Here is a 23,910-nt window from a genome sequence, read left to right on the forward strand (position 1 = left end):
TCTTCACAAGCCATTTTCCAGTGTAAAATCTGCTGAATGTTTAAGCAAGGTGTGTATCTTTGATAGCACACCTATATTCAACTGGAAAATCCACTAAACTCATTTCATGTACACTTTTTATATGTGTGGAATTCTCAAAATCAGTGATATAACTCCTCCTTTACATTAGGACAGAAAGTGAGTCTTAAAAATGTTTAAATTGGACTGCACAGGCAAATAAACCTTTTAACAGCAGCCAGTTACTTAAAACCACCTTGTAATCAACTAGACACAGACAATCCTACAAGATCTTTCCCAAGGTACTGCTGAAAAAAGCCAAGAGTGGTTTTGCAGTCACTGATACTGAATTACAAACCTCTCTAGTAATGCATAATGCCTGTTTTTTAAAAACCTGCATTCAGAAAAGCCACAATCTTAATACTCATTCTTACTTTAAGTCTTCTACAAGATGAGATATTTTAGCTGTATCTAGAAGGGTTTTTTATGTCCTGAATAAGTTTGGACATTGGTCTACCACAGTGATCAACAGCAATAGATTCTCACTATTAAGCATATTTCTTCTGATGTTATCAAATCAAATAATACCAGACCCTGCTGAGGTACCTGCAGGGACCTCAAAAAGGGATCTTTTAATTTCCCACCCCGAAGCACAAGGGCACATTCTGAGCAGTTACAACCTTCCAGCTTGAAGAGTTCAATCCTGCAGCATTTTCCTAACCAACAGCTCAGAGATGACAAAGTCTCCTGATAAAAATCCTCAGTATCCTAGGCTGTAATGTCTATTTAAAATCAGCTCTCCTTCCATAGAAGCAGAGACTTTGTGGCTTCCTGTTTACTGTAGTTTAAGAGTGGGCAGAAATGAACTAAGAATCTTTCATATTAGGTTTAAATAGAAACTTTCTACTGTGACCTGAAAACACTGATTTGAAACCTGTTCTAACTGCAGCTGTTTGCCTCTGCAAACAATGTTGGGTATTAAACACTTGTAAAACTCAGAGGATCTGGGGCAAGACTCAGAAACAGACCTAACCTAAGAGTTGCTTTGCAACACTTGAGAGATTTAGATAAAAGTTTCACTTTCAATTTTCAAGAAATACATTTTTGCATGGCTATGAAGCCAGGAACAGCCAAGAAACACTGTGGCTTTGGATTTCCCAGCAACTTCCACCAGTAAGATGCAAACTTGTTATCTTCTCCACGAGATATGAACACAGGTTTCAAAATTTAGTTAATGTTAAAATTAAGAAATAATCACCCTATATAAATAATAGTTTTTGACTACTCAGCACAAATGTTACTTTATATGATAAACCATGACAACTCCACTCTTCCCCAACTCATTCAGATGAAATGCAATATTTGGTAGATGTATTTTATATATATTTATATAAACAAACTAATATTTCTATCAGCACCTCAGAAAACACAGGACATGCTTTATAAGGAAAACAGTCTAGATAGCCCTAAAGCCTCTTTGCTAAGCAAAACCACTGTGATGGAATAAACATGAACCAATTTAGCAGCAGAGAGGTGCCCAGCAAGATAAGCAGCTGGTTGTGAGGAACAGAGGAAACACAGACCACCACATTCATCTAAACTAATCCTCAGTGCAGAAATGGCCTCTTTCAAGTCTCTTTGGAGCAGTGTTCCCAAAGAAAGAAACAAAGGGAGGATGAACAGTGACAGTGTGGAGACAGCATGGTTTAGGAAAGGGCTAATCCTACTCACAGTTCTTCGACCTGTTTCATACGCAGAGATACACTGCCGACCTCCTTAGTAATGAGAGTCCTGCACAGACAGGGAGCACAGCAAATGCATGCGAAAAATTAGTCAGATTAACAAAAATAATGAAAGCAGCAGCTCCATCCGTGGCTGGTCTGTGGTAGGAGATGGGTAAGAGTTCACATTTAAATGGAGAAAATTAGGTGTTGTTCAGAAGCAAACAAAGCAAATCAGACCAGGAGTACAGTTCATGTCAGGAAACCTCAGCAGTACAGTTAAGCTCTCTCTATAAGGTCTCCTCGTTTCCTCACTATTGTGCCATAGGATTGGAAACTAAAAGGTGGTCCCCTCTCCTTAGCTCTAAAATAAGGCACCCTGTTCTAGTTAGTAAAAGCTATATGCAAACCCATGGAGAGAATGATATCATTAAAATCCTGACCAGTGTGCCACAATTTTCCAGCATTTTTTCTTGGTGCTGGTAATAAAGGTTTTTTGTTATGGGTTGGTGGGGTTTTTTTGAGTGATTTGATTTTAATTTTTTAATTCTAGAGCTAAGGCTAGTAACTACTGCATAGCACTGCAAAAACTGATGACTCAACACAAGTGAGTGTGAGGAAATTCTCACACAGAACGACAGCATAGCTGTGCAAACAGATAGGAGTATACAAAAAACTTTCAGCTTCAGCTTTCAAGTGGCTTGATAAAGTGAGCCAGCACTCACAGCTATCACCCACAGCCCTTGCTTGAATTAATCTCCAGCCACCATGTGCTTCAAGAAGGTCATTACCAAGTGGCCTTGCAGTTTTCTGTTTGCAACGATATGTTGCTCTCTTAAAAAAGATGATAAAAATTGAAAAAAAAAAGAAGGGGGGACACATTTTAGCTCCTATAATGGCAACAAATATTGGCACCACATTTCAGAAAAAATAGTGATGAGCTAGCAGCAAAGTAGCCCCAACACATAAGGAGGGCATCTCCAGGGGCAGCCCTGTATAGGGAGAGCACTGTACTTAATGGAATCAAATTTAAGAAAGCTTTTCAAAACAGATCACACATTAAGAAGTGACGACTACATATGCAAGAGTTGCTTAGTACATATATAACTCACAAACAAGTTTAAGTAGTTAGGTACAACAACAAAAGGAACACATAAAATAGTCAAGTCAGACAGTAATTTGAGGTCTAGTGTCATGAGTTTAACAGTTAAAAATGGGAAAAGCAACAAGAAAATCTAGAGTAGGAATAAAACAACTGAATCTGGTGCCTCTGGCAAAGGAGCCCCTTGTTTTGCTCCAATTAATTACTCCCTAGTGTAAGAAGCATTAACCTAAGCTGGTGGCAATCTGTGAGGCAAAGGGCAAGCCAGCTAATGCTGGCAGTGTCATATCTCATCAGTTAGATCTTACTGGTTGTCGATTTGCTCCTGTCGCAGTGCTATGCTGCCCTGCTCCTCCAGGAGGTTCTCTCGGGATGCAGACTGGGCAGGATCCAGTTTTTTCACATAGGCAGCTGGTACAAAGCCCTGACGGTCATTGACTTCCACCTTCCACCAGTCCTGGAATCAAAAAAACCCACAAAGCAACCACTGTGAAGCCATCATCAAGCATAAAGAATGCTGGGAGTGAATGCTGCAAATCAGAGACTTCTATTAACACAAGGAAAACAATGATGCTGTCAACAGTTTGCTCTTGTTAGGGAGAATTTCAAACTGTCTTTTGAAGATGGAAATCTTACTCCTCTGTCTCCCCTTGTATTTGGCCAAAAATTCCTCCACATCAGGGAATTAAAGTTCTCAGACACGTGCCCTATCTTGGAAAAGCTGGCAGCTGTAGAGGAGTGATGGAAATGAAGTGTGGAGGTTCAGCTGAAGTGCTGAATGGGGACATGGGCTAAATGTGCCAAAACCAAACAAAACACATGGCACTGAGGGAGCCAAGCAGGGCAGAAAAGCAGGAGGCCAGAACCCACCTTGTTGGTGCTGTTGAGTAAGGTGAGAATGTCTCCCTTCTTCATTGTCACCTCCCGAGGACTCTTCTCCTGGTAATCATAGAGTGCCAGAACAAGTTCTTTTCCAGTTTCATCATCTGTGGGAGCAACTTGTTGCTGAAAAAAAAAGAGAACAAGAAAAAAATGAGCTGTTCCATGTTTATTAAAATCAATGCTGTTGCACTAGAATAGACTTAAGCCTTAGTTAAGGCTACTGTAGAATCACTTTAGGTGCTGTCTAGGCTCAAACCCTGAAAACCACCACATTAAATTGTTTTATTTCAAAACAATACAGCTGTCTTATGATTATAAAAACAGACTGCTAAGTTTTTTGAGAAAATCAAGCACAGTCTCCAATAATCTCTCAAAACCAATTATTGGCTCAACTGTTATTGAGCTTTGTTTTTACCTTTTGCTGACCCATGAATTTTAGGTACATGATTAGCATCTTTCCTTACCCTGCAAGACTGGGCCTGTTCCCTCAGTGCCTGGATGCTGCTGCCATAAGCGGAGAGATCAGACATCAAAGCTTCATGTTTCTTCAGAAGAGCCTGAAAGTGGATGATAATAACAACATGCACACCTTGCCTTTTTTTACAAATATGCCTCTGCTTAAAATATATACTTTGACTCCATACAAAGGGAATGTGGGTTTTTCAGAGCTGCCAGCCTTGTGACTCTCATGGGAATAATCACTTCTATTTATTCACAGGCTAGATAGTGGTCCTAACGCTTCTGGTGCTTTGCCTCTACCTTATCTCAGCTACATTCTTTTGCTCTGAAATAACTATTTCCAGAGTGATATAAGTTTAAAATGAGCCTTTAAACTGCACCTCGTGTGGATAAATGTCTGTCAGCACAGCCTGGGACCTGGTGTTTGACTGCAGAATGGTATCAATAAAACAAATACAGACAAAAAAAATTACTTCCAGACTAATGAACTCCTGAAAACCAGACTCATCCTGAAATGCTCATCCTATGAGGATTTTGCTGATAATATTTTCATTATACTTAAAAAAGCAAAACCCTGTAAAAGTGAATACAGAGGTAAACCTTCCTCACAGTTGGTTTAATATACCAAGCAGCAGAATTTCATATGCAACAGCAACTAAGATACAGGAAAATATGTCATCTTTTGACTAAGAGCCAAAATCTTCCTTGATGCAACAATCTGTCCTCTTTGTTAAGAATTCTGAAATTATCACAGCTCTTTTTACCACTGGACAAATCCTCACTGTACTTATGCAAAATTGATTTAAGCAAGAATCTCAAATACCTCAGCAGAATCTTCATCTTTCCCATAGTCTGTACTGCCTACAATGGGCTCCTTTTCCCTCATCCAGGATTCAGCCTCATTAGCATCAGCAAAGTACTGCTGAGCCTGCAGGGAATCCTCCAGGTCCTGCCGACGCTGGGATGCTTTGGCTTTCAGAGAGTCCCACTTCTGGTTTAGCTCGTTCAGTTTGATTTTCACATCCTCAGCTGCAAAGTGCCCTTTGGAACAGAAGCAGAGGGAACTGAAGGACTTCAGCAGACAAAACCAACAGATATTAAAAGATTACTTGTAATTCTTTGAAGTCACAGAAATAAGACCAATTTAAAGACTATTTAAACTAAAATTATTAAAACATAACTCAGCTGGTCCTGCCTCAGACTGGAAAACACTGAACCTGTCAATCAAGCCGTACTAGCATATCTTAACCATAAGGAATGAGACACATCATAACATTTCTCAATGATGAAACAGAAAAGGTCATCTCTTTCCAGAGTTCTGGCAGCAGACAAATATTATTTCAGACCTGCAGGATTTTTAAATTGATTTTTTATTTTTTTTAATTTTATTTTCATGTTAAAAACACACAGTCAGAAATAAAGATGCCTATTTATTTAAAAGCAAGAATTACAGTCTTTGTAGAGAATTCTCTCACACATCATGGTTATGTACCTCTGATAGAATCCTTAAACAGATTTAATTATAAAGACTAAGACACAAAATTGCTAAATAAGCGTTCATCAAGAGTAGACAGATTTGTCAAAATTATGACAGGTTCCCATCTAGGAACTTATTTTTATTTTCAAGTGAAAGGATGACCAGAAGTTCATCCTGCTAGCAGGTACCTGCCTATTATCAGGATAAAATCAGGCAATAATTTGTAACTGTGTTAGGCCAAAGGACAAAAGGTTGGGCCAGAGTTAAAAAATGTTGAGACATACCTTCTTCCACCATAGCATTTCCCTTCTGTGTGACAGCTTTAATGCGAGGCTCATGGCCTGCAATTTCTGCCTGCAAAGCCTGGTGCTTCTTTAGCAGGTTCTGGACACCAATTAAGTCCTTGCCTGAAAGATACAAAATAATTAGTCAGCTAAAGCAGAGTCACTAGATGAAACAAAAATTTCAAGGCAGCTGAAGCCAGCACTACACGAACTTGCACAGGGAGAACTCTAACAATGAAGACAGAGCACTATGGGAACTATGTTACCAGTGGAATTACAAAAGCAACATAACAGAGACCCAGAGCAATGGCAAAGAGGTAACTCTGGGAAAGGTTAATTACACCTAACAGCTCTGAAATTTCAGGTATGTTCTATAGGGACACAATTTATAACAGACCAAGTCTGACATGTAAATCTAGAGATACAGGATGGACAAACCTCTGTTGGTTGAAGCTGCAATAGGTTCTTTTTCCCTAATCCAGGTCTCTTCATCCTCAATGTCACGGAAAAGCTGCTGCAAGCGAAGAGAATCTGCGAGTTTCTGCTTGCGAGCTACCATGGGGTCTTTCAGGGCTTCATAACGAGCCACTAAAGCTTCTTGTTTCTTCTTGATGTTGTCAGCATCAAAGTGCCCAGCCTCCTGGAACTGGCGTGCCTGGATGGTAATGCCATCTATCCGATCCTAAAATTGATCCAGCAACAGCATTAGGTCAGAATTTCTGTGAGGTTGCTGCAGTGACTGAGAAGTTAATTTCTATTAAAGTTATAAAGGTATTATCTTAGTGATATAAAAGTTATGTTTCAATTGAAAATTATTCTTGATAAGCAAACTGTAAAACCCAAAGCTAAAGAAATGATAAAAAACCAGACTAGCTAAGGTCTCTGACTGAGCATCTCTGAAAATACCATCTTTTGAGTGAGCAGGAATAATTTTATTATTTATTATAAAAAATAATAAATTTTTTCCCCTGAAAAGGCAGGAATAAAAATTATTTCCCTTACCTGATGGGCAGCAACATCTGCCTCTAGCAGCGCATGCTTCTTCTGAAGATTCTGGACATTAGTAAGATCTTTTCCATAATCATCAGATGCCAAGTGTCCTTCTACTTCATACAGCCAGAGCTCAATGTCCTCCACATTGCGATTAAACTGCTGCTGCTGATTGGCTTCTCGCAGTTTTATACCTGAGAGAGATGGGCAAGAGTAGAACAGGACAAGGTAAGTGAAGTGGAAACTGAAGTTAACTCATTTTCTCTCTCCTCCCAGATAAACTCTCTAGAAATTTGCCCATATTCCTCTGAGCAAGTCATACCTTTGAGCTCAGTGGCCTCCAGAAGTTTCTTCCACAAGCTGATGACTTCATTCATGCGAGCTGCCACCTCATCGGACGCGTAGTGCTTGACATCAATCAGCTTCTGGCCAGCTTTCTCCAGGGCATCAATACGACTCTGGTTAGCAGACAGTTCAGCTTCAAAAGCCTGGTGTTTCTGAACTTTACCTTGCAAGTTGGAGGGATCCTACAGATGAAGGAAGAAATAAAACATTTCAATACAAAACCAGTACCCAAAGGTCTCTGAAGAATTTTTGAAACTGGACTGCATTCACAGACATGCCATGGTGTAACCAGAGGATCTGGTGCCAAAAACATGCCTTAAATCAGAATTCTTAAGTTATTGGATAGGCATGATTACTGCACAATGGGAAAATGCCTCTTGGGGTCAGGAAGAAATTACACAATTCCTCTGTTGCCATTAATATCACTGACTATCAGCAACATTTTGGCTGATGTTGCTTTGTGTCATTAGACTGACACAATGCTTAAAAGCATTCCACCATTCATCTTTGTGTTTACCTTGTAGGCCTCATCAGTTGCAGTTTTCATCTTTTCATTAACCCAGCTCTTAAGCTCATCAGAATCCCGGAAAAACTGCTGCAGATGGAAAGAATCTGCCAGCTGAGTGCGGCGGCGCATGGCTCTTTCATGAAGGGCATTTCGGCGGCTCAGCAGCTGAAAAAACCAGAAAGCAAAAGGTTTTTAAATTCTAAAGAACCACCACCGTACCCCTCTTGGGACAACTCCACTGACATATCCTATATTGAAGTCAAACCAAGTAAAATAATTAAGCAGAACAAGATTTAAAGTCTACAGTCCAAATGTATTTTGGGTACTTACAGCATCTCTGCGTGTAGCAACATCATCCATGGCATAGTGGTTATTCTGAATCAACTTAGTAGCAAACTCATCTAATGCCTAGAGGGAAAACAAGTTTCCATTTATTTGGTGTAATAGAAATTGCTTATGCAAATTTGCTTAGTATATCAATTCCCCAAAGTTTATCACAGTAAAACTGGCAGAAAGCCATTAACACATCTATCCTTAGGCCCCTTCCTCTCTGTATCCTCATCCTCTCCATGTGGAAGAGTGCAAGTTTTTGATAAATATTCATTCACCTGGGTGCTGATATGATAAGGAAGCACCAGGTTGTCCAGTTGTGAGATGGAAATCCCACACCTTTTCCAGTATTTTCCATTTTAGAGACAATACCTATTATTTAGAGCTAATACATCCCACATAACAGAAGATCATTCTGCAAAGCAAACCCCATCCTTTACCACCCTCCCGCGGTGTCTCCTCCCCAGTCAATAAACACCCTTGTTTCACTTCTTGTCCATTTAGTAACAATGTAATGTCAATGTCTTACTGTGATTTTCTCCTCTTGGGCACTTAGGGATTTCTCAAAGTCTTCATGCTTCTTTAGAAGAGCCTCCACACTGTCCAGAGAATCACCAAGGTCTTCATTCAGCAGAAATGCCTGAAGTAAGGACACAAACATATTTTTATGTTTCCATACTCAGCTGCTCTAAGTGAGCTCAAGCACAGCCAGGGATATTTCCTGCCATATGTTATTACTGAAAGGTAAAGATGGCATACTGGCATGGTGTTTGCTTTATGCTTCCAAGAGTCAATAATTCTCTTTAGCTTCCTATTCAACCAGCATTTTACAAGAGTTAACACACACAAAAGCCATGTCAAGCCCACCCACAGCTCATAATTCCATCATTAGATGGCAACAGCCATTGCACCATTTAAGGCAGTCAGATAAATTACTCTGCACAGCACCCACTCACTCGTAGGTGTTTATGGCACTGCCAGCAGGCAATACCAATTGCTTAAGCTTACAGAAGACTACCCAGAAATTAAAGTCCACTGTATCTGGAGAATTCAAAGATGTGCACTCACTTCTTGTTTGCTCATCCAGTTGTCAACTTGTTCAGTGTCTCTGTAGAAAAGCTGCAGGTCCATGCACTGCTCATACTGCTGTCTGCGGAGTTCCCACAGCTCCAGCAAGGCAGACCTTTCATCTGAGAGGATGGTCAGCTAATCCATTGGAAAGAGGAATATATTATAATTTTACTTAACACTGTAGTTCACTTCCATCTCAATGACTCTAAAAAAGTGGTTAGCACTGAACTGAAAATGACCTCCTGTCTAAACAATGAAATCTCCAGTTCTTGATGTGATCATCCTTTTAAATTAAGGGAAAGGAGAAAGAGCTAGAATTCCTCTAGGGGCTCTTGCTCACAACTTACCTTTTCTTTAACTTCATCAGAAGCGTAGTGCCCAGCAGAGAGCAAAGCCTGGCCTGACTCATCAGCAGATTTGAAGCTGTCTTCATGAGCATCAATTTCTCCCTATGGAAGGAGATGTGAAAAAGCTGTTACCAAAATTTAGCTTAGCACAGAGTGTCAGAATTACCTTACAATACACATAAGGTAGTTATAAATTCCTCCATTAAAATGAAACTATAAGTTTATTTGAGCTTTATCTTTCTGCTTAATTATTGGAATTCCTCATGATGGAGAACTAAAACAGACATTAATCCAAATGGCTGCTATCAGGCCTATTTTTTATAAAATAGTAACATAAGCATTCTTAAATACTTAGTAACTAGTATATATCTACCATCTAGAAACAATTTAAAAATATTAAATCAGTACCATGTTAGTTGCATAATCAAAGCATTCCAGTGCTACAACACTGACTCAGAGACTGTGTTAGACATACAAATCAGAGGGCTGCTGACTGGATTTGGCTGCATAACCACTCTACCTTATGTTCCTGATGTCTGTCTAGAAGGGCTTCTGCCCCAGCCACATCATTGGCAAGTTCATCAGCATTTATGAGAGCCTTCATCTCAGTCACCCAGCTGGTGAGGTCTCTGAAGTCTGCGAGAAAGCGCTGCAGCCTTAGGTAAGCAAAGCAAAAAATTATTTGGAATAATTAATTTGCAGTTTCTCTCCCCTTTCCCCAAAGCAAGGGTTACAAACATAAAAGCTGTTCCTCAGATACAAATAAAACAACACAAAAAAGTGCTCAGAATATTAAATAACTAAATATGCTTTCAATCAAAAATAAGTCTTTGGAAGTTATGAAAATGTTGGGTTCTAAATCAATGTCTCAAAGATACAATATAAATAATATGCAAAATGTAAGTAAAATTAATATTCCTAACACACTAAGAACAACAGAAATCAAAATATAGTTCTCAAGATAATCCACAGGGCTGCTTCTGTCACAACCATAACAGTGTGGGGAGGAGAGAACTGACAGAAAATTTCAACTGCACATGCCTCAGCCTTAAAACAAGCAAACAAATCCTCAAAATACTTCCAAAATGCCTTTAGTTGTTTCCTTTGGCATATGTTTAATACTTATCAGCAAAAATGATCAGTTTCTGTTTCCTTTTAACATTTGCTGTTAATTGCTCTGAAGAGACTACAGCAGGGAAGGTAAAGGAAAAGATTATTGGTGTGGGTCTCCACTGCCAAAAATTCCACATCGTGGGAAGGAACAAAGGGCAGAAAAACAAAACCAGAAAGGATGTAAACTAACCACCATATCAGGATTAGTTTGTTTTAGCATGGCTTCTCAACAGTGATTCAACAGGTTATGTTTAAGAGACCAGGTTAGTACAGACACAAGACTGGATGAAGACAAATTCCACAGCAAAAAAAAACCTACCACAGAAACAGGGAATTCATTTGGTCTGGGACAATATATCAAACAATATACTTCAGTCTTCATAGAGACTCTTAAAGACTAGTGAACAGATTTGTAATAAAAGTATTAAAAAAACCTTTTTTTTTCCCAGCAAAATTGAAACATAGTCAGAAAATGTACTTCAAAAGGCACATTTCAACTCAGATGGAGAAAACAGCAAATGTCCTAAAACACCACCGTGTCTAGTTTCATAGTTGATCCACACCCAGAGAATGACAAAAAGCAGCAATAATTTTTCAATCACATAAATATTTATTTTACTACAATAAATCAGTGTAAAATAGAATTTGGTGAAAGAGAATGCTCTGAAAACTTCAGAATCATCCCAACATTTTGGAAACAGCACCCCTTTGTTCTGTGCTCTGTCAAATGCAAGCAAGGAGGGAAGCAGCACTGTCCTGCTGCAGTGACCCACCTGTAGGAGTCGTTGAGGCGAGCGTGCCTCTCTGCCGCCAGCGTCCGGATCTGTTCCCAGTTGGCAATGAGCTCCTCCCGTTTCACTTGAATTTGGGAAGCATTTATTGGGTGAGACTGCTGCAAACGGTCAGCTTCTGCACACAGGGCCTTCACCTAAACCCAGGCACAAACTGTGAGTGAGCTTCCATTCTTTAACAAGCCAGTTACCTTGTTTGAAGTGTAGGTAAAATACATCTCATAGGGGTACCTTATCTTCCAGAGCTGCCAGGTCTCTTTCCAGGCCTTCGTGCTTGCGCAGTAATGCCTGCACACTGGCTAAGTCTCTGCCAAAATCATCTGAGGCCATCAACTGCCCTTTCTCCTTAATCCAGCTGATTGTTTCATCCACATCCCTTCAAAACAAAGCACAAATTGAAAGCAATTTATCCTGTGAGGAAAAAGGAAGGAAGTAGGATGCACTCTCATATGTGTGCCAGACGTACTGGCATACAAACCCATATATATAAATACTGCAGCCAACTACAAACATCCTTTAGAAAACAAATAAACAAGACTTTCTTTGCATTTCAAGAAACTTTGAATCATATTAACAGGCCACTGTCATCAGATGCAAACCAGGAATTACAGCACTACTGAGCACTGCCATGGACTGGATCCATTTCCCACTCTGGACCCTTCTCCAACTTAATTACAGCAAATCTCAAAATGCTGTAAAATGGAGAATAGAAAGACATTGCTAAAATCCTCCAGAAAATTGGGCTGACATCCAATAAAAAAAGCACACCCTTTTAGGGTCATCTAGGACAGAACTGGGGGAAAAAGCCCTCAGATGAAAGGAGAGCAAAACTGCCATTAGCAGGAATGAATAAAACTGACAAGTACTGAAAAGCTCCATCAGAATGACCATTCTAAAGCAATTGTAGAACAAAGAGGTCTTCAGTCAGCAAGTCATGCAGAAGAGCAAAGCAAAGCCATAGGAGACAGTAGCTCTTCTCATACTACTGTGTGCAGCTGAATGCATCATTAAACACCCACACAAGGGTTACATCATTCAGCAGATCCAGCCAAGTTCATACCTGTTGAAACGCTGAACTTCAGCTGCCCCAAAGAGTTTTCCTTGCCTCTGAAGGGCAAGTCCCTTAAGACGCTGCCAGCTTGCATTTACTTCATCTTGTTTGGACTTTATCAGCTCCTCTTCGGGGTGTGTTTCCTGGCAAGCAAAGGAAATATGGTGTTTTCATATGTTCTTTGGTTTTACATCCATTGACAAAACGCTGCTGGTCTTCAAGAGATCAATTTATAATTTCTGTCCTTTCCAGATGATCACCCAATTCAATAGTTTCCCTGAAATTTCACTGTACAAACATTCAATACTCTTGTAGTGTTTTCCCTATATGCTAATTAGTCCATGGGAAGAGCACTATAAACAGTATCTTCTTATTCCCTGGAATGAAACACTTCCTGCCCTGCCTCCATCCTTGATCAGGCCCCAGACATCAAACCAGAAGAGATATCAAACCTCCTTGTCCAAGGGAAATAAATTTGCACCCCAATATGAAGTTTCTCTTACTAATCACTACTCTCCACATTCTCAGAAACATTCCCAGCTGGGGCAGTTATTCAGGCTGTTCAGGACAAGTACAAGTGAATCAATTGGCAACCATTTAAGGTGAAGATAGCCAAGCACCCATGTGATGCAAAGCTTAAAGATCTGCCCCAAACCAGGGGGGAAAGAGGGAAGGTTAAATACAAATGTTTGCTGCAGTAACTGATTTGCCAAGAGAGATTTTCAACACACATAAATGCTTACCTGGATAAGTTTGCCAGCAAACTGGTTCACTTCATTTACTCTTTCCTCATGAGCTGCAAGGTCTGTCTGGAACTCTTCAAACTTCTTTTGCAAAACTTCAACATGCTCTAAGTCCTGTCCAAGTTCTTCTGATGTCACTATTGCTTCCTAGCACATTGGAAAAAAAAAAAAAAAGAAAGTTAATTTCAGTATATCCTATGGGAAATCACAATTAAAAATTAGGAAGCAAACTGTCCTAATTTTCAATAGGTCAAAGACAATCACAGTGTTTAAGGTCAGAAACTACAAACTTTCTTTATTAGACTCCATTCCCTGCCCCAACACCTACCCATTATTGCAGAAAATATGCAAGATCACTAAGGGGATTATTTTTTCATCTTCCTTGGTCATATTAATTTTTCAAGTGCAAATTCTTAGCACACAGAGGGACTAGACTTTGTGCCTTTTTACACTGTTTATGGCCATTTGCTGTAGGCTTCTGACACAAGATTTCTGCACAAGAAGTGCAGTGTTGGATTCAGTAACAGTTATACAGTGTTTTCAGTTTGAACCCACAGTGATATGAAACAGCAAACCATTATTTACAGAAATCAGTGTGATTATTTTGTGGCTTTTTTTCCTTTTGATATTGCGGTTTGTGGTCTGCTTCCTTTTGAGTTTAATGAATCAAGAGCCAACAGTCCTCCTGCAATTCATGTCCTTACAATGCATATCTAAGGATATTCCAATCATTTAATAACTATCTACACACTGCTTGCTGCTTGGGCTGCCTCCTTTTTGAAACAAATAGTTTAGAATATTTATCAAAAAAATATTTACTTTTACAAATCTTGAAGATTTCCCTTAAAGAAAACTTGAATTTTATTTGACTTCTCAAAGCAAAGAATGGATTAATTGTGCTAAAAGTACTCTCCAACACACAGGCTTCTCTTAGACTAAGAACTTTTATTGTGGCTGCAGAAGAACAGCAGTAGTTTGCACACCTACTGCTGATGCAACATGAATAACTAAATAAAATGTACAGGTCCCTTTACAAGCTTTCTGAGACTACCTGACCTCCAGCAACTCTATGTTGACATAAATTTTCCACACAAACACATCAAATTTCCCATCAAGGACAGAATAAAGGGAGGTAATTATACACCTTATCATTGATCCAGTCCAAGACATCTTCACATTCCCGTAAATATTGCACCAACTTCTGTGCCTGCAATAATTTGACTCCCTTCTCTCTCATCTTTTCCATCAGTAATTCCCATAGTCGGTGCAGCTCCTGCAGTCGAGTCTGAAACAAAAGGATGTTGTTATTAAAATCTCCTGTCAAAGAAGATGAGATTTATTCCCTTCCTGTCCTTATCAGTAGATTTATTTATTTTTCTGAAGTTGTACATCCTAAATCTTACTTTAGACAAAGGGTGAGGGACAAACCTCATGATTTTATCTCCAGTAAATAGTTTTCAAATTATGTAAAGTGTTATAACACAAAATTAGAAATTACTGGACTGATTATTTAGACAGTTATTACTAATTAATGAAGCTCTCAAATAGTTATCTTTACATAACTATGAGCTAAACATCATGAGATAAAATTTGTTTTAAATTCCATGTTAATATGAAGTCATACCAAAAATATGCTGCTCTCCCCTTCAAGTGTTTGGTCTTCTATATGAAAGTCAGCTCCCAATAAATGAATTGCATATTCCTTTGGGAATTTATTCTTACTTAAGACAATACATTTGTTTCAGGTCAAATTTATGCCATTTCACTGTATTTTAACAACTCTTAACACTAAACAGTTAATATATTTAACTAACATTGTGAAGTGACATGATATGGACATACTAGGAGCAATTATTAGTTTTAATACTGAGTTTCTCTGGCTGCACTTGGCCTTTCAAAACTATTGAGAGCCACTATGAACTTTATAGACAGCAAAAACTAAAACCACACTCCCACACATGCACACAACTTGCAAAACAGGAAAGTAACTGCTCCACCCATTGTCTATAACTTTGCTCATCGAGACCTGAATCCTGAAAGTAATTCAAGAGAAGCTTTTGAACATCATGGGTGGATACCACTTAATCCACTCAGAAAGTTCAGTTCAAGAGGTTTCAAGGGAGGAAAGAGCTCTGAGCACTGCCCAGAAGGATGGTGCAAACTGTAAACCAAGGAAGGAAGGAGACATTGCAAAAACAAGTTGCACTGCAGAGCCACAAGCTTCACCTACTCGTATGTGGGACCCCACTTGGGTGGCCGTGACTATCGGGCGCTGGGCAGTCCGGTACGGCGTGAAGGACTGAACCAGTAAAGGCAAGTTAGAATGAAATGCTGAACTTATCAATTAAGTTTGCTAATCACTACAAAAACATCTCATCTTGAAACAGTTCTCCTCAGAACCAGATCCAAAAGAACGTATGAGCTAGATGCTCATGAAAGAGAAAACCACTACTGAGCTTTACAGATACAAATTTTCTTGTGATTTCACTAATCAAATACCTGTATAATTTTTAAGAGAGGTTTTGAATATAGAGTTACCTGTGTAATCTGAAAGAAGTGCTTAAGGAAAGGAAAGGTGAAAGTGGGGGAGGGAAAAAAGCTTCAAAACTCACTCTTATGGTTTCAGATGCAAAATGGCTTTCATTAATCATCTGATTTCCAGTCTCATCCAGTTTAATGATAGCTCCTGAATTGGCCTGCACCTCAGCTTCAAAGGCTTGGTGCTTCTGCAGCTTCCCCTGAAAGGAAAACATCAAAGAATGCAACTGAGATTTGGTGCAGGGACTCCTCCACATTCCCCAGCAGCAAGATTTTAAGTCTGTTTTATGCATATTCAGGACTGACAAACAAATAATAAAACTGCACAGTTGAAATCAGCTGTATCATGTGGTGGATCCACCAGTGGATTCAAACATCCCAGTTTTAGATATTTCTTTCTTGTGTTTGCTCTTGCACATGACAGTGTTCAAACCCTTGAGAACCTGTCAGCTAGTTAAACCCATACAAGCTTATTTTCTACAAATTATCTTTTTTCATTTTATTTTTTTTGTGGAAACAATAAGTGATAATTCACATTTATTCAGAGTTAAGGCATCCAACAAATTCTAGGATTAAATGAAGTTGGTTTTACACTGTGTTACACTGAGCAACTTTTTCTATACTGATGTAGCATCTAATCCATTATTAGAAATATTCCAACTACATCAGCAAAAAAGCCAGGCTTTTGAAGAGCACTTTGCAAGGTCATGGGTATTTGCATCCATCTTTCTTCACTCTCAGATCAAGTTTCATTTCTGTGTTTGTTCTATCCCAGCTGACCTGTAACGCCTTAAAATTAATAGTACAGGAAATATAAAGTGGCAAGAGGACTTGCCTGCAAATTGCTTGGATCTTTGTAATTTTCATCAGATGCAATCTGCAGTTTCTCTTGGATCCATTTCTCAAGCTCATCTGCATCACGCTGGAAAAACTGGAATCGATAGGAATCTTCAAGTTTTTGGCGCCTTAGAGAAGAGAGTTCCTTGAACCTGTGGTAACGGTCCAAAACTTGCTGACGCCTCTCTTGGATATCTTCTGCTGTCTCCAACACTTTTACACCACTTGGGTCCATTTTCTGAAAGCAGAAATAAAATCCCATTATGTTTGTCTTACAAAACACTGATAGATCCAGAAGAGATCCATGCAGAAAAAAAGCTGACCTTACAAAATCACATTTGGTTTACTTACAGTCTTTTCTTTGTGTGCAGGTACGTGGATAAAATATAAGTACCTTAAATATAAATAAAATCATACTTCTAGCAGAAAGAGATAAAGGAAAAATAAAAAAGACATTTAACACCTATTTGGTTTGGTCAAATATGGCTGCAGTCATATAAAGTCTGTGTCATCTCAAACTGTAGCATGCAAGTGTCCAATACAACAGCTAAAAATGTGGGTTTGTGCACAAATATGTGTAGATACAGACATAATATTTCTTGTACAACATACAATATCTTGAAATATCGTATTTAAAATATTCCATACTAAACTAAAGAATATTACTCTTCTTTAAGCAACACTTAAGTGGCCCACATGTATCTATATACACTTACATACATATACAGACCCACATCTCTGTCTGATGCATCTCTTTGTTCACTCAATTAAAAAAAGTTACAAACCCATCCTGCCACTCTCTGTATAACCTTTCAAAAGCCAGTAAGAGGCTTCATAGATCTGGCCTTAGACAACTAAGTCAAGGAGCATTTTGCTTAACCAATGATCTTGCTCTGACTGAAAATCCTTCCATATTGCCTTATGTACTTAAACCTAATATTGTTACCCCAGGCAGCAAAGACCTGACTACTGATCTGCTTTTTCTCTTTTTTTTATTAAAATTGCAACAACCTTCATTTTCAGTTCCTAATCTTTCAAAAAGCAATTTGATTTTCATTAAATAATCTGGGCACTAGAATAGAACCAAAATACAAATTTTAAAAGTGGAACTATTATTATCATTGAAGTTTGAATATTTAACCTCTTATTTAACAACTAACTAACTGCATATCAAGAGGTTGCTGCAACACTCTGTGCCTGAACAATTTTGCAATTAATGTCTTCATGTACAAGTGTTTACATGAGTCACTCAATGCTTTTCTACCAACAATTCTGCAATCTCCAAGCTAAAGATACTTCTCCTCAATCCTATCAGACAGGGAAGAAACCCAGACTAGAACTGCAGACTAAAAGGCATAGACAATCAATTAAAATACATCATTAAATATTAAATTGTTATTTAGTCATTAGTTAGCTGTATGCTTTAATTAGACGTGTATCTTGAATAATTGTATGGAAAACTCCACAGGTTGGAAAGTGATCTACAAGGGCCATGTTTCCAAGCACTTGTAAAAGGACAATCTGATAGAAAGGAACATATGGGGACGAATCCACACATTCCTGAGCTACCCTTCCAAGGTCCCCACCCTCCCTCCAGAGGACAGCCGTGCCAGCAGCACTCCATGCTCCCATGAACTCTGAGCCCCAACTGCACTGCGGCACTTGCAGGAAGGAAACAAATTCAGCTTTGCTTTTTCTTCCACTCATTACTGTCAAAAGAGGGCAAGGAAAAAAAACCACCCCGGTGTGTGCAGACTGTGTTACATAAACGAAGCCCAGGTTTTGCCTGGCAGGGCTACCAAAATCTCCACTTGATTAGTGTATCTGAGTATTAAAAGCTCAAACCCCTGAACATAACTCGAGCTCAAGCACAGATATGGTTCCCTGAGAAAGCAGCTGGTTTTTCCAGCAGTCTTTAAAAGAGTGTTTTTCCTCCAGGAAAGGAAACTATTGCTAAAAATTTCCTTTCCTCCCTGTCATGCTGTGTTTGAATCCCAACAACACTTCTTTTAAACTGCATTGTGTTCCAGAATAACACAGTGGCAGCTGGTCTAATGTACTGCATGGCTGGAGCCCCTCTGCTGATTCTGGTTTTGGGCAGTGCTGGGAGAAAATTAAATCCTGGTCAGTCTCTGGAGCACTGTGCACTCATTCACTGTACAATACAGCTCAACTTGTATTTCAATATTAAAAATAACCTCCACAAAGTGATTTGAAAACATTTTAAATTATTTATTTAGATTATTAATCTAGGGAAATATTTAAATTATTTAAATTATCATTTCAAACATTGTTACAATATTGAAAGCCAAATGGGAGACCTTCTGTAATTTACCCTGGGACCTGGTTTGCCTCTCACCACACAAGCCAGGCAATCTGGCTCCTCTTTTAGCTGGAATTGGTTAAAAGAAAGGCTCCTTTTGTAACTACAGTGGAGCGAGTCAATTGTAAAAGAAGTGCTTTAGTGTAGCAATAATGGACTGTTCTTCCTGCAGCCCCAGCCGACGTCAGCAGTGTCTGTGCTGCCAGAGCCACCAGGGAGCTCAGAACTCAAAAGTCATGGATGCTGCAGAACAATGCAGTCTCCCTCCTTCCTCCCATGTATCACCTCCAACAGCAGCACTCCCTGGAATACCAAGCACTCCTCCAAGACATTCCCAGAACTTCCCAGTTCAACTACAGCGTTTGAAGACACCTAGGATACACCTCTGCACTTCTCGCACGAATCCCACCAAGTGAAAGTTGTGCTTTGTGTTTTGAAGGTGAAAAGCACTGGGATGTGACTGTGCCAGGCTGTCCCCAGATAACCGGTGTCATCCCTCCAGCCCCACCCGGCACAGCCGGTGCAGGGTGATAAGGATGGAGCTGAGGGAACTTTCCAGGCCCCAGACAGTGGGTCTGGGCTGTCCAGGTGACATTTCATTCCTCTTTTCATGCTGTAAGACTGACATTAGATCAGCTTATGTCTTAACTCAAAAAATCAGAAGTGCTTCTTCACACTGGACTGTTTTGGTGATGTTAGTCAAAATGGAAAAAAAAACCCAGCCAACAAAAAGAAGTAGTTAAATTAAGGGAAAAAACCTGAAACAACAAAACAAACTCATTACTCTCATCCTTCCATCTATGCCTTCCCCAGTCAATACAAATTATACATAACAGCACACTAAAATATACAGCTGCAGGTATTTAGAGACACTGCAGTGCAACAACGATGATGTCAGCAACACCATTCAAGTTCGGGAACAGTGGAATTGAGGTGGTTCAACAGGAATTACAGTGGTGCCACACAGCAGAGCTGTCAGCATTTCCCTTACCAAAACATGTTTTGAGGGATTTAAAAGCACAAATGTGAAATACATTCAGTGCTAGGCAGAAGATTTTAGTGTACTTTTAAAATCAATTACATGAAGCTTAAAAAAATTAAATTCTTTTGCCTGGAAAACTACCATATATCAGTATATAAAGATCTTCAGAAGTAGTAAAATAACTTTATCTTAAGACAAGTCCTGATGTGTTACATATATTCAGCATACATCACCTCAGCAGTAGCCTGTAACAGAAATATTTTCTCTACCAAAACATTCCTGCTCCCCAAGTATGCACATATGAACAGCTCAATGCATTTTTTTTTTATGTTCATCAACATCACACATCGTCAATCTTGTCTAAAGAAGATTTAACTGATAGCAGCTACTCCCTCCTGGGGAAGGGGAACAGATTGCTGATCTTTCTTCTTTAGGCAGAAAGTGGATGTGAAAATAACCTTCAGAAGGATGGATGAAAAAAAAAAAAAGCACACACATTTTCCCCAGATTTCATTTCTCCCATTCACAGCTCCCTCAAAACACCAGAGAAGAAACAAACCACCATGACTGCCTGGTTTAGGGAAGTCCATAAGTTCTTGTACTGCTGGAAAATCAAAAAGAATCCTTCTGAAAACATGCACTGCAAAGGGAGCTTGAGCATGTTGTGTTACAGAGAAGGAGTTAAAGAATGCCATATCCTATCCTAGAGATCTAAAACACTATTGGGACAAAATTAATCCCTAGCTTTTTGGTTTGTTGAATTTAACTGTACAAAATAAAGACATTTTAAGGTTAGACTACATGCAGCAGAACACTATGTCCAAATATGCTATTAAGGAAGGTCACTAACAGCCCCAAACCTCCACAAATTCCAAGCCAGAAAAATCAGTCAAGCACTGCAGTACAAAAAAAACCAAAAAACCCCAAAAAAAACAACAAAACCAAAAAAAACCCAAGATGTGCTGAAGTTGCTGTAGACTCCTACAGACTAACCATAGTGCAGGTAAAATCCAAACCAGCCCCAAAAGCAGGTAACACGGGGACACAGAAATTGTCACATTAGAAGAAAAAATAAATGTAAATTATTTAAACCAAAGTGGTTGCAAAGCTGATGTTTTAGGCTGACAAGAGGGTTTTAGCACAGCCTCAACTATGCACTTTTGAAATATGAAGACACATAAAGACCTGTTCATTTTTAGCCATTTAATCTTAAAATCTCAATTCCACTATTTAAATAAGAGTAGTTGAATTGTTTATTTGAATTTGGTGTTTTTACATAGAAGGGGGCTTTTTTGGATTTGTTTTTGCTTCTACATCACAGACCTTTGACTAAAGTATCCAGGGCTGGCAAGGACTGCACTCTGCTGAGACTCCTGAGAAAGCAAATTACCTTGACTGCATTGCAGAAATGCAGAGTTTACAGGTAATGCAAGATTATATAATTAACCCCAGTGTTTTTCATCCCTATTTTGTTATCTTTCCATTATAATTTTAATTGCAGTATAAACATTTACATCACTACTATTTCCAAATAAAATCCAGTTGCTTGTGTTCCCCAGCTGAAGTCTGATCCATACATCCTGTTTATTTTACCACCACTGAAACAGAAGCATCACTGTGTGCAAACAGTTACACCACAACAACTCAAGGATTATAAATTTGTGCAAGTGGATGAATAGGAACCAAAGCCAACTTAGAATGCACAATGTTCTACTCTGTAAATCTCCTCACGGTTGATTTGCAGATGCTATAAAGAAAAAGATTCTGCTCAAGTACATTTTAAAATAAAAACCTCTTGGAAAATTAATCAGTATCAAAACCTGATTATATTGAACTATAATCTCCTATAAAATATTCACACATCATGCATCACAGACAGAAATTAGGCAACTCAAAGTATTAAAGGAAAGACAGATCAGACTCACACGAAGTGCAAATAAAGCACCTGCTGTATAGAATAAATACAAACGAGTGGCTTTTGTTACAAACAGGTCACTGCAATAAAGGCAGGCAAGTGTGGCAAGGGCACTTCATGCATTACGGAAAAATACCTGGACTTTGACTTTACGAAACGATGACAACATGATGGAAGAATGTAGAGTCTAAAAGGGAGGGGGAAATCAAGATAACATTCAACTAATGATCAGCATAAGGATATGGCTGAAATTTTTCTGTCACAGTACCTGTTAATCACTTTCCTTTTGCTTCCTTGTCACATAAAACAATTTGGTGTTAGTGTTACCAGAGCTATTGAAAATGACAGACCCCCCTCATGCAAAAAGGTTACAATATCAACAGGACAACTTAGTTAATTCAGTACTACTAACCTTTCCACCTAGTTCAAAACAAACCAAAAAACTACCATAATCTGAAGGTCAAAACAGAAAGTAAAGCAAGTTATCTGGACTTGGCAAATGACGGTTCTTGCTTCAGCATAATCAAGCGTGACAGCTTAATTTGAGGACACAAATTCAATCAGAAGGTTTGGAATGTAAGTATCTATAAAAATGTTGATTTTTCAATTGCTACAACAAAAAATGGACAAGTAGCACTTGTGACAGAAGGTATTTTTTGAGACGTAGCTGTTAAACGAGTCCAATCCACTGAATTTTCAGCTGAAAATGTCCTTGCCTTCCCCAACCCCATGGACATGCTGCAATCCCTCCATGGAAAACTGCAGCAGTGTGTGTTTCACTGCTCCAGCCTTTGTGCCTGCTGGAGCTGCGGAGGTCTCTGTGACATTTGCACAGCTTCACCTGTGTCAGCTGCAGCAGGGAGCCGGCACATTCCCCCTGTGCTGGACCCATGGGCAGCCCTGGAGCACAGCCCGTCTCCATCCACGGCATCTGCAGTCTGCTCCACCCCATTCTTCTGCTGCCTACACTCACTCCAGGGACAAATGGAAAAAACAAACTCCCACACTACACTAACAAGTAGAGGAGAAAAGGGAGGAATTCCTATTATTTCCTCCGATAAAAGGGAAGTGATCAATTGTCTCTAAAAAGCAATGTATTTATGACTAAAACAGTTACAACCCCATAAATACATTAAATGGACAAAAAAACAGGCAGTGAAGAAACCAAGTTATTTGTGTTAAATTACTAAGGTTAGCTGTAATTGTCATAGTTGAGAAATACAAATTTCTCACCAAGAGGTACCACCCTCCTCCTTAATTCTCCTCCAAGAGAATTAAGGCCTCTCTTATCCTACAGCTGTGCAGGAGAAAAATGTGCAAAAAATGCTTAAAATGTGTAAATGTAACCACCATTTTTGTTATTCTTGCTACCTCTGTTATGAAAAAATCAACCAGAATCATGTTTAACTTCCTGAACTACAGATCTCATATAAGCATTACAGATAAATCCCTTTCTTTAAATAAAATTTTGATTTCAGTCTGACCAGTATGGATAGTGTGGCTTTTTATTTCAAGAACTGAAATAAACGACTTCTTGTGAACAATGTAACCTGTTATCTTGGATCAAGTATTTGCTACAGCTTAACAATTCCATTATTACAGTTACAGATCCTCCACACAATGCAGCAGAAAGCAACCCATTTCCAACCTTCTGTCCATTATCTTCTCTGCACAATCCATAAATAAGGACAAATTAAGATTTCAAGGAAGAACTCTCTGCTACTTGTATATAAATGCATGAAAATCCCACAGTGGGATTTAAAATTTCTTTTGAACAAATCTGAATCCCTGACTAAGGCCTTTCAGTGAACACAGTCATTGGAATCTTCTGGCACTTTGCTGAAAACAAAAATGCCAAAAGAAAATGGATTATTTGTTTTCCAGAAAGATACAGAACCATATCAGGCTGAGTTGGCTTTTTTTGGGTTGGTTTTTCTTTTTTTTTTTCCCCGATATGTTCATTCGCCATCTCCAGACAACTGCTCTTCAAAACCTATTTAAATATGTATGAAAGACTGCTCAAAAGTCACGTACATTTTCGACTGGAACACGAACCTGGTATATGATAAAGCAGCTACAAAAAAATCCTGAACAGCCAATATGA

General features: G+C 39.0%; 1 protein-coding gene across 14 annotated transcripts in view; it reads right to left on the reverse strand.

Moving 5' to 3' along the window:
• The window catches only part of SPTAN1 (spectrin alpha, non-erythrocytic 1), a 46,144-nt gene that overhangs the window by 21,089 nt on the left and 1,145 nt on the right, over window positions 1-23,910 (reverse strand). For 3 of the 14 annotated variants that reach the window (XM_033518361.1, XM_033518367.1, XM_033518365.1), the window contains exons 1-24: window positions 21,943-21,990; window positions 16,585-16,824; window positions 15,824-15,949; window positions 15,442-15,510; window positions 14,356-14,496; window positions 13,212-13,358; window positions 12,478-12,611; window positions 11,649-11,793; window positions 11,400-11,554; window positions 10,034-10,169; window positions 9,514-9,615; window positions 9,164-9,301; window positions 8,625-8,735; window positions 8,096-8,173; window positions 7,775-7,930; window positions 7,235-7,439; window positions 6,925-7,106; window positions 6,361-6,604; window positions 5,923-6,045; window positions 4,985-5,202; window positions 4,167-4,259; window positions 3,691-3,825; window positions 3,129-3,277; window positions 1,729-1,788 (exon numbers count right to left, since the gene is read on the reverse strand). In XM_033518361.1, coding sequence (XP_033374252.1) covers window positions 1,729-1,788; window positions 3,129-3,277; window positions 3,691-3,825; window positions 4,167-4,259; window positions 4,985-5,202; window positions 5,923-6,045; window positions 6,361-6,604; window positions 6,925-7,106; window positions 7,235-7,439; window positions 7,775-7,930; window positions 8,096-8,173; window positions 8,625-8,735; window positions 9,164-9,301; window positions 9,514-9,615; window positions 10,034-10,169; window positions 11,400-11,554; window positions 11,649-11,793; window positions 12,478-12,611; window positions 13,212-13,358; window positions 14,356-14,496; window positions 15,442-15,510; window positions 15,824-15,949; window positions 16,585-16,824; window positions 21,943-21,975 — 3,320 coding nt within the window. In that variant the 5' untranslated portion in view covers window positions 21,976-21,990. Of the gene's footprint in view, window positions 1-1,728; window positions 1,789-3,128; window positions 3,278-3,690; window positions 3,826-4,166; window positions 4,260-4,984; window positions 5,203-5,922; window positions 6,046-6,360; window positions 6,605-6,924; window positions 7,107-7,234; window positions 7,440-7,774; window positions 7,931-8,095; window positions 8,174-8,624; window positions 8,736-9,163; window positions 9,302-9,513; window positions 9,616-10,033; window positions 10,170-11,399; window positions 11,555-11,648; window positions 11,794-12,477; window positions 12,612-13,211; window positions 13,359-14,355; window positions 14,497-15,441; window positions 15,511-15,823; window positions 15,950-16,584; window positions 16,825-21,942; window positions 21,991-23,910 lie in introns of those variants that run through there. The other 11 variants (XM_033518369.1, XM_033518370.1, XM_033518366.1 and 8 more) reach the window with 7 other exon arrangements.

The sequence above is a fragment of the Parus major genome, chromosome 17 (genome assembly GCF_001522545.3).
Source record: "Parus major isolate Abel chromosome 17, Parus_major1.1, whole genome shotgun sequence".
NCBI lineage: Eukaryota > Metazoa > Chordata > Aves > Passeriformes > Paridae > Parus > Parus major.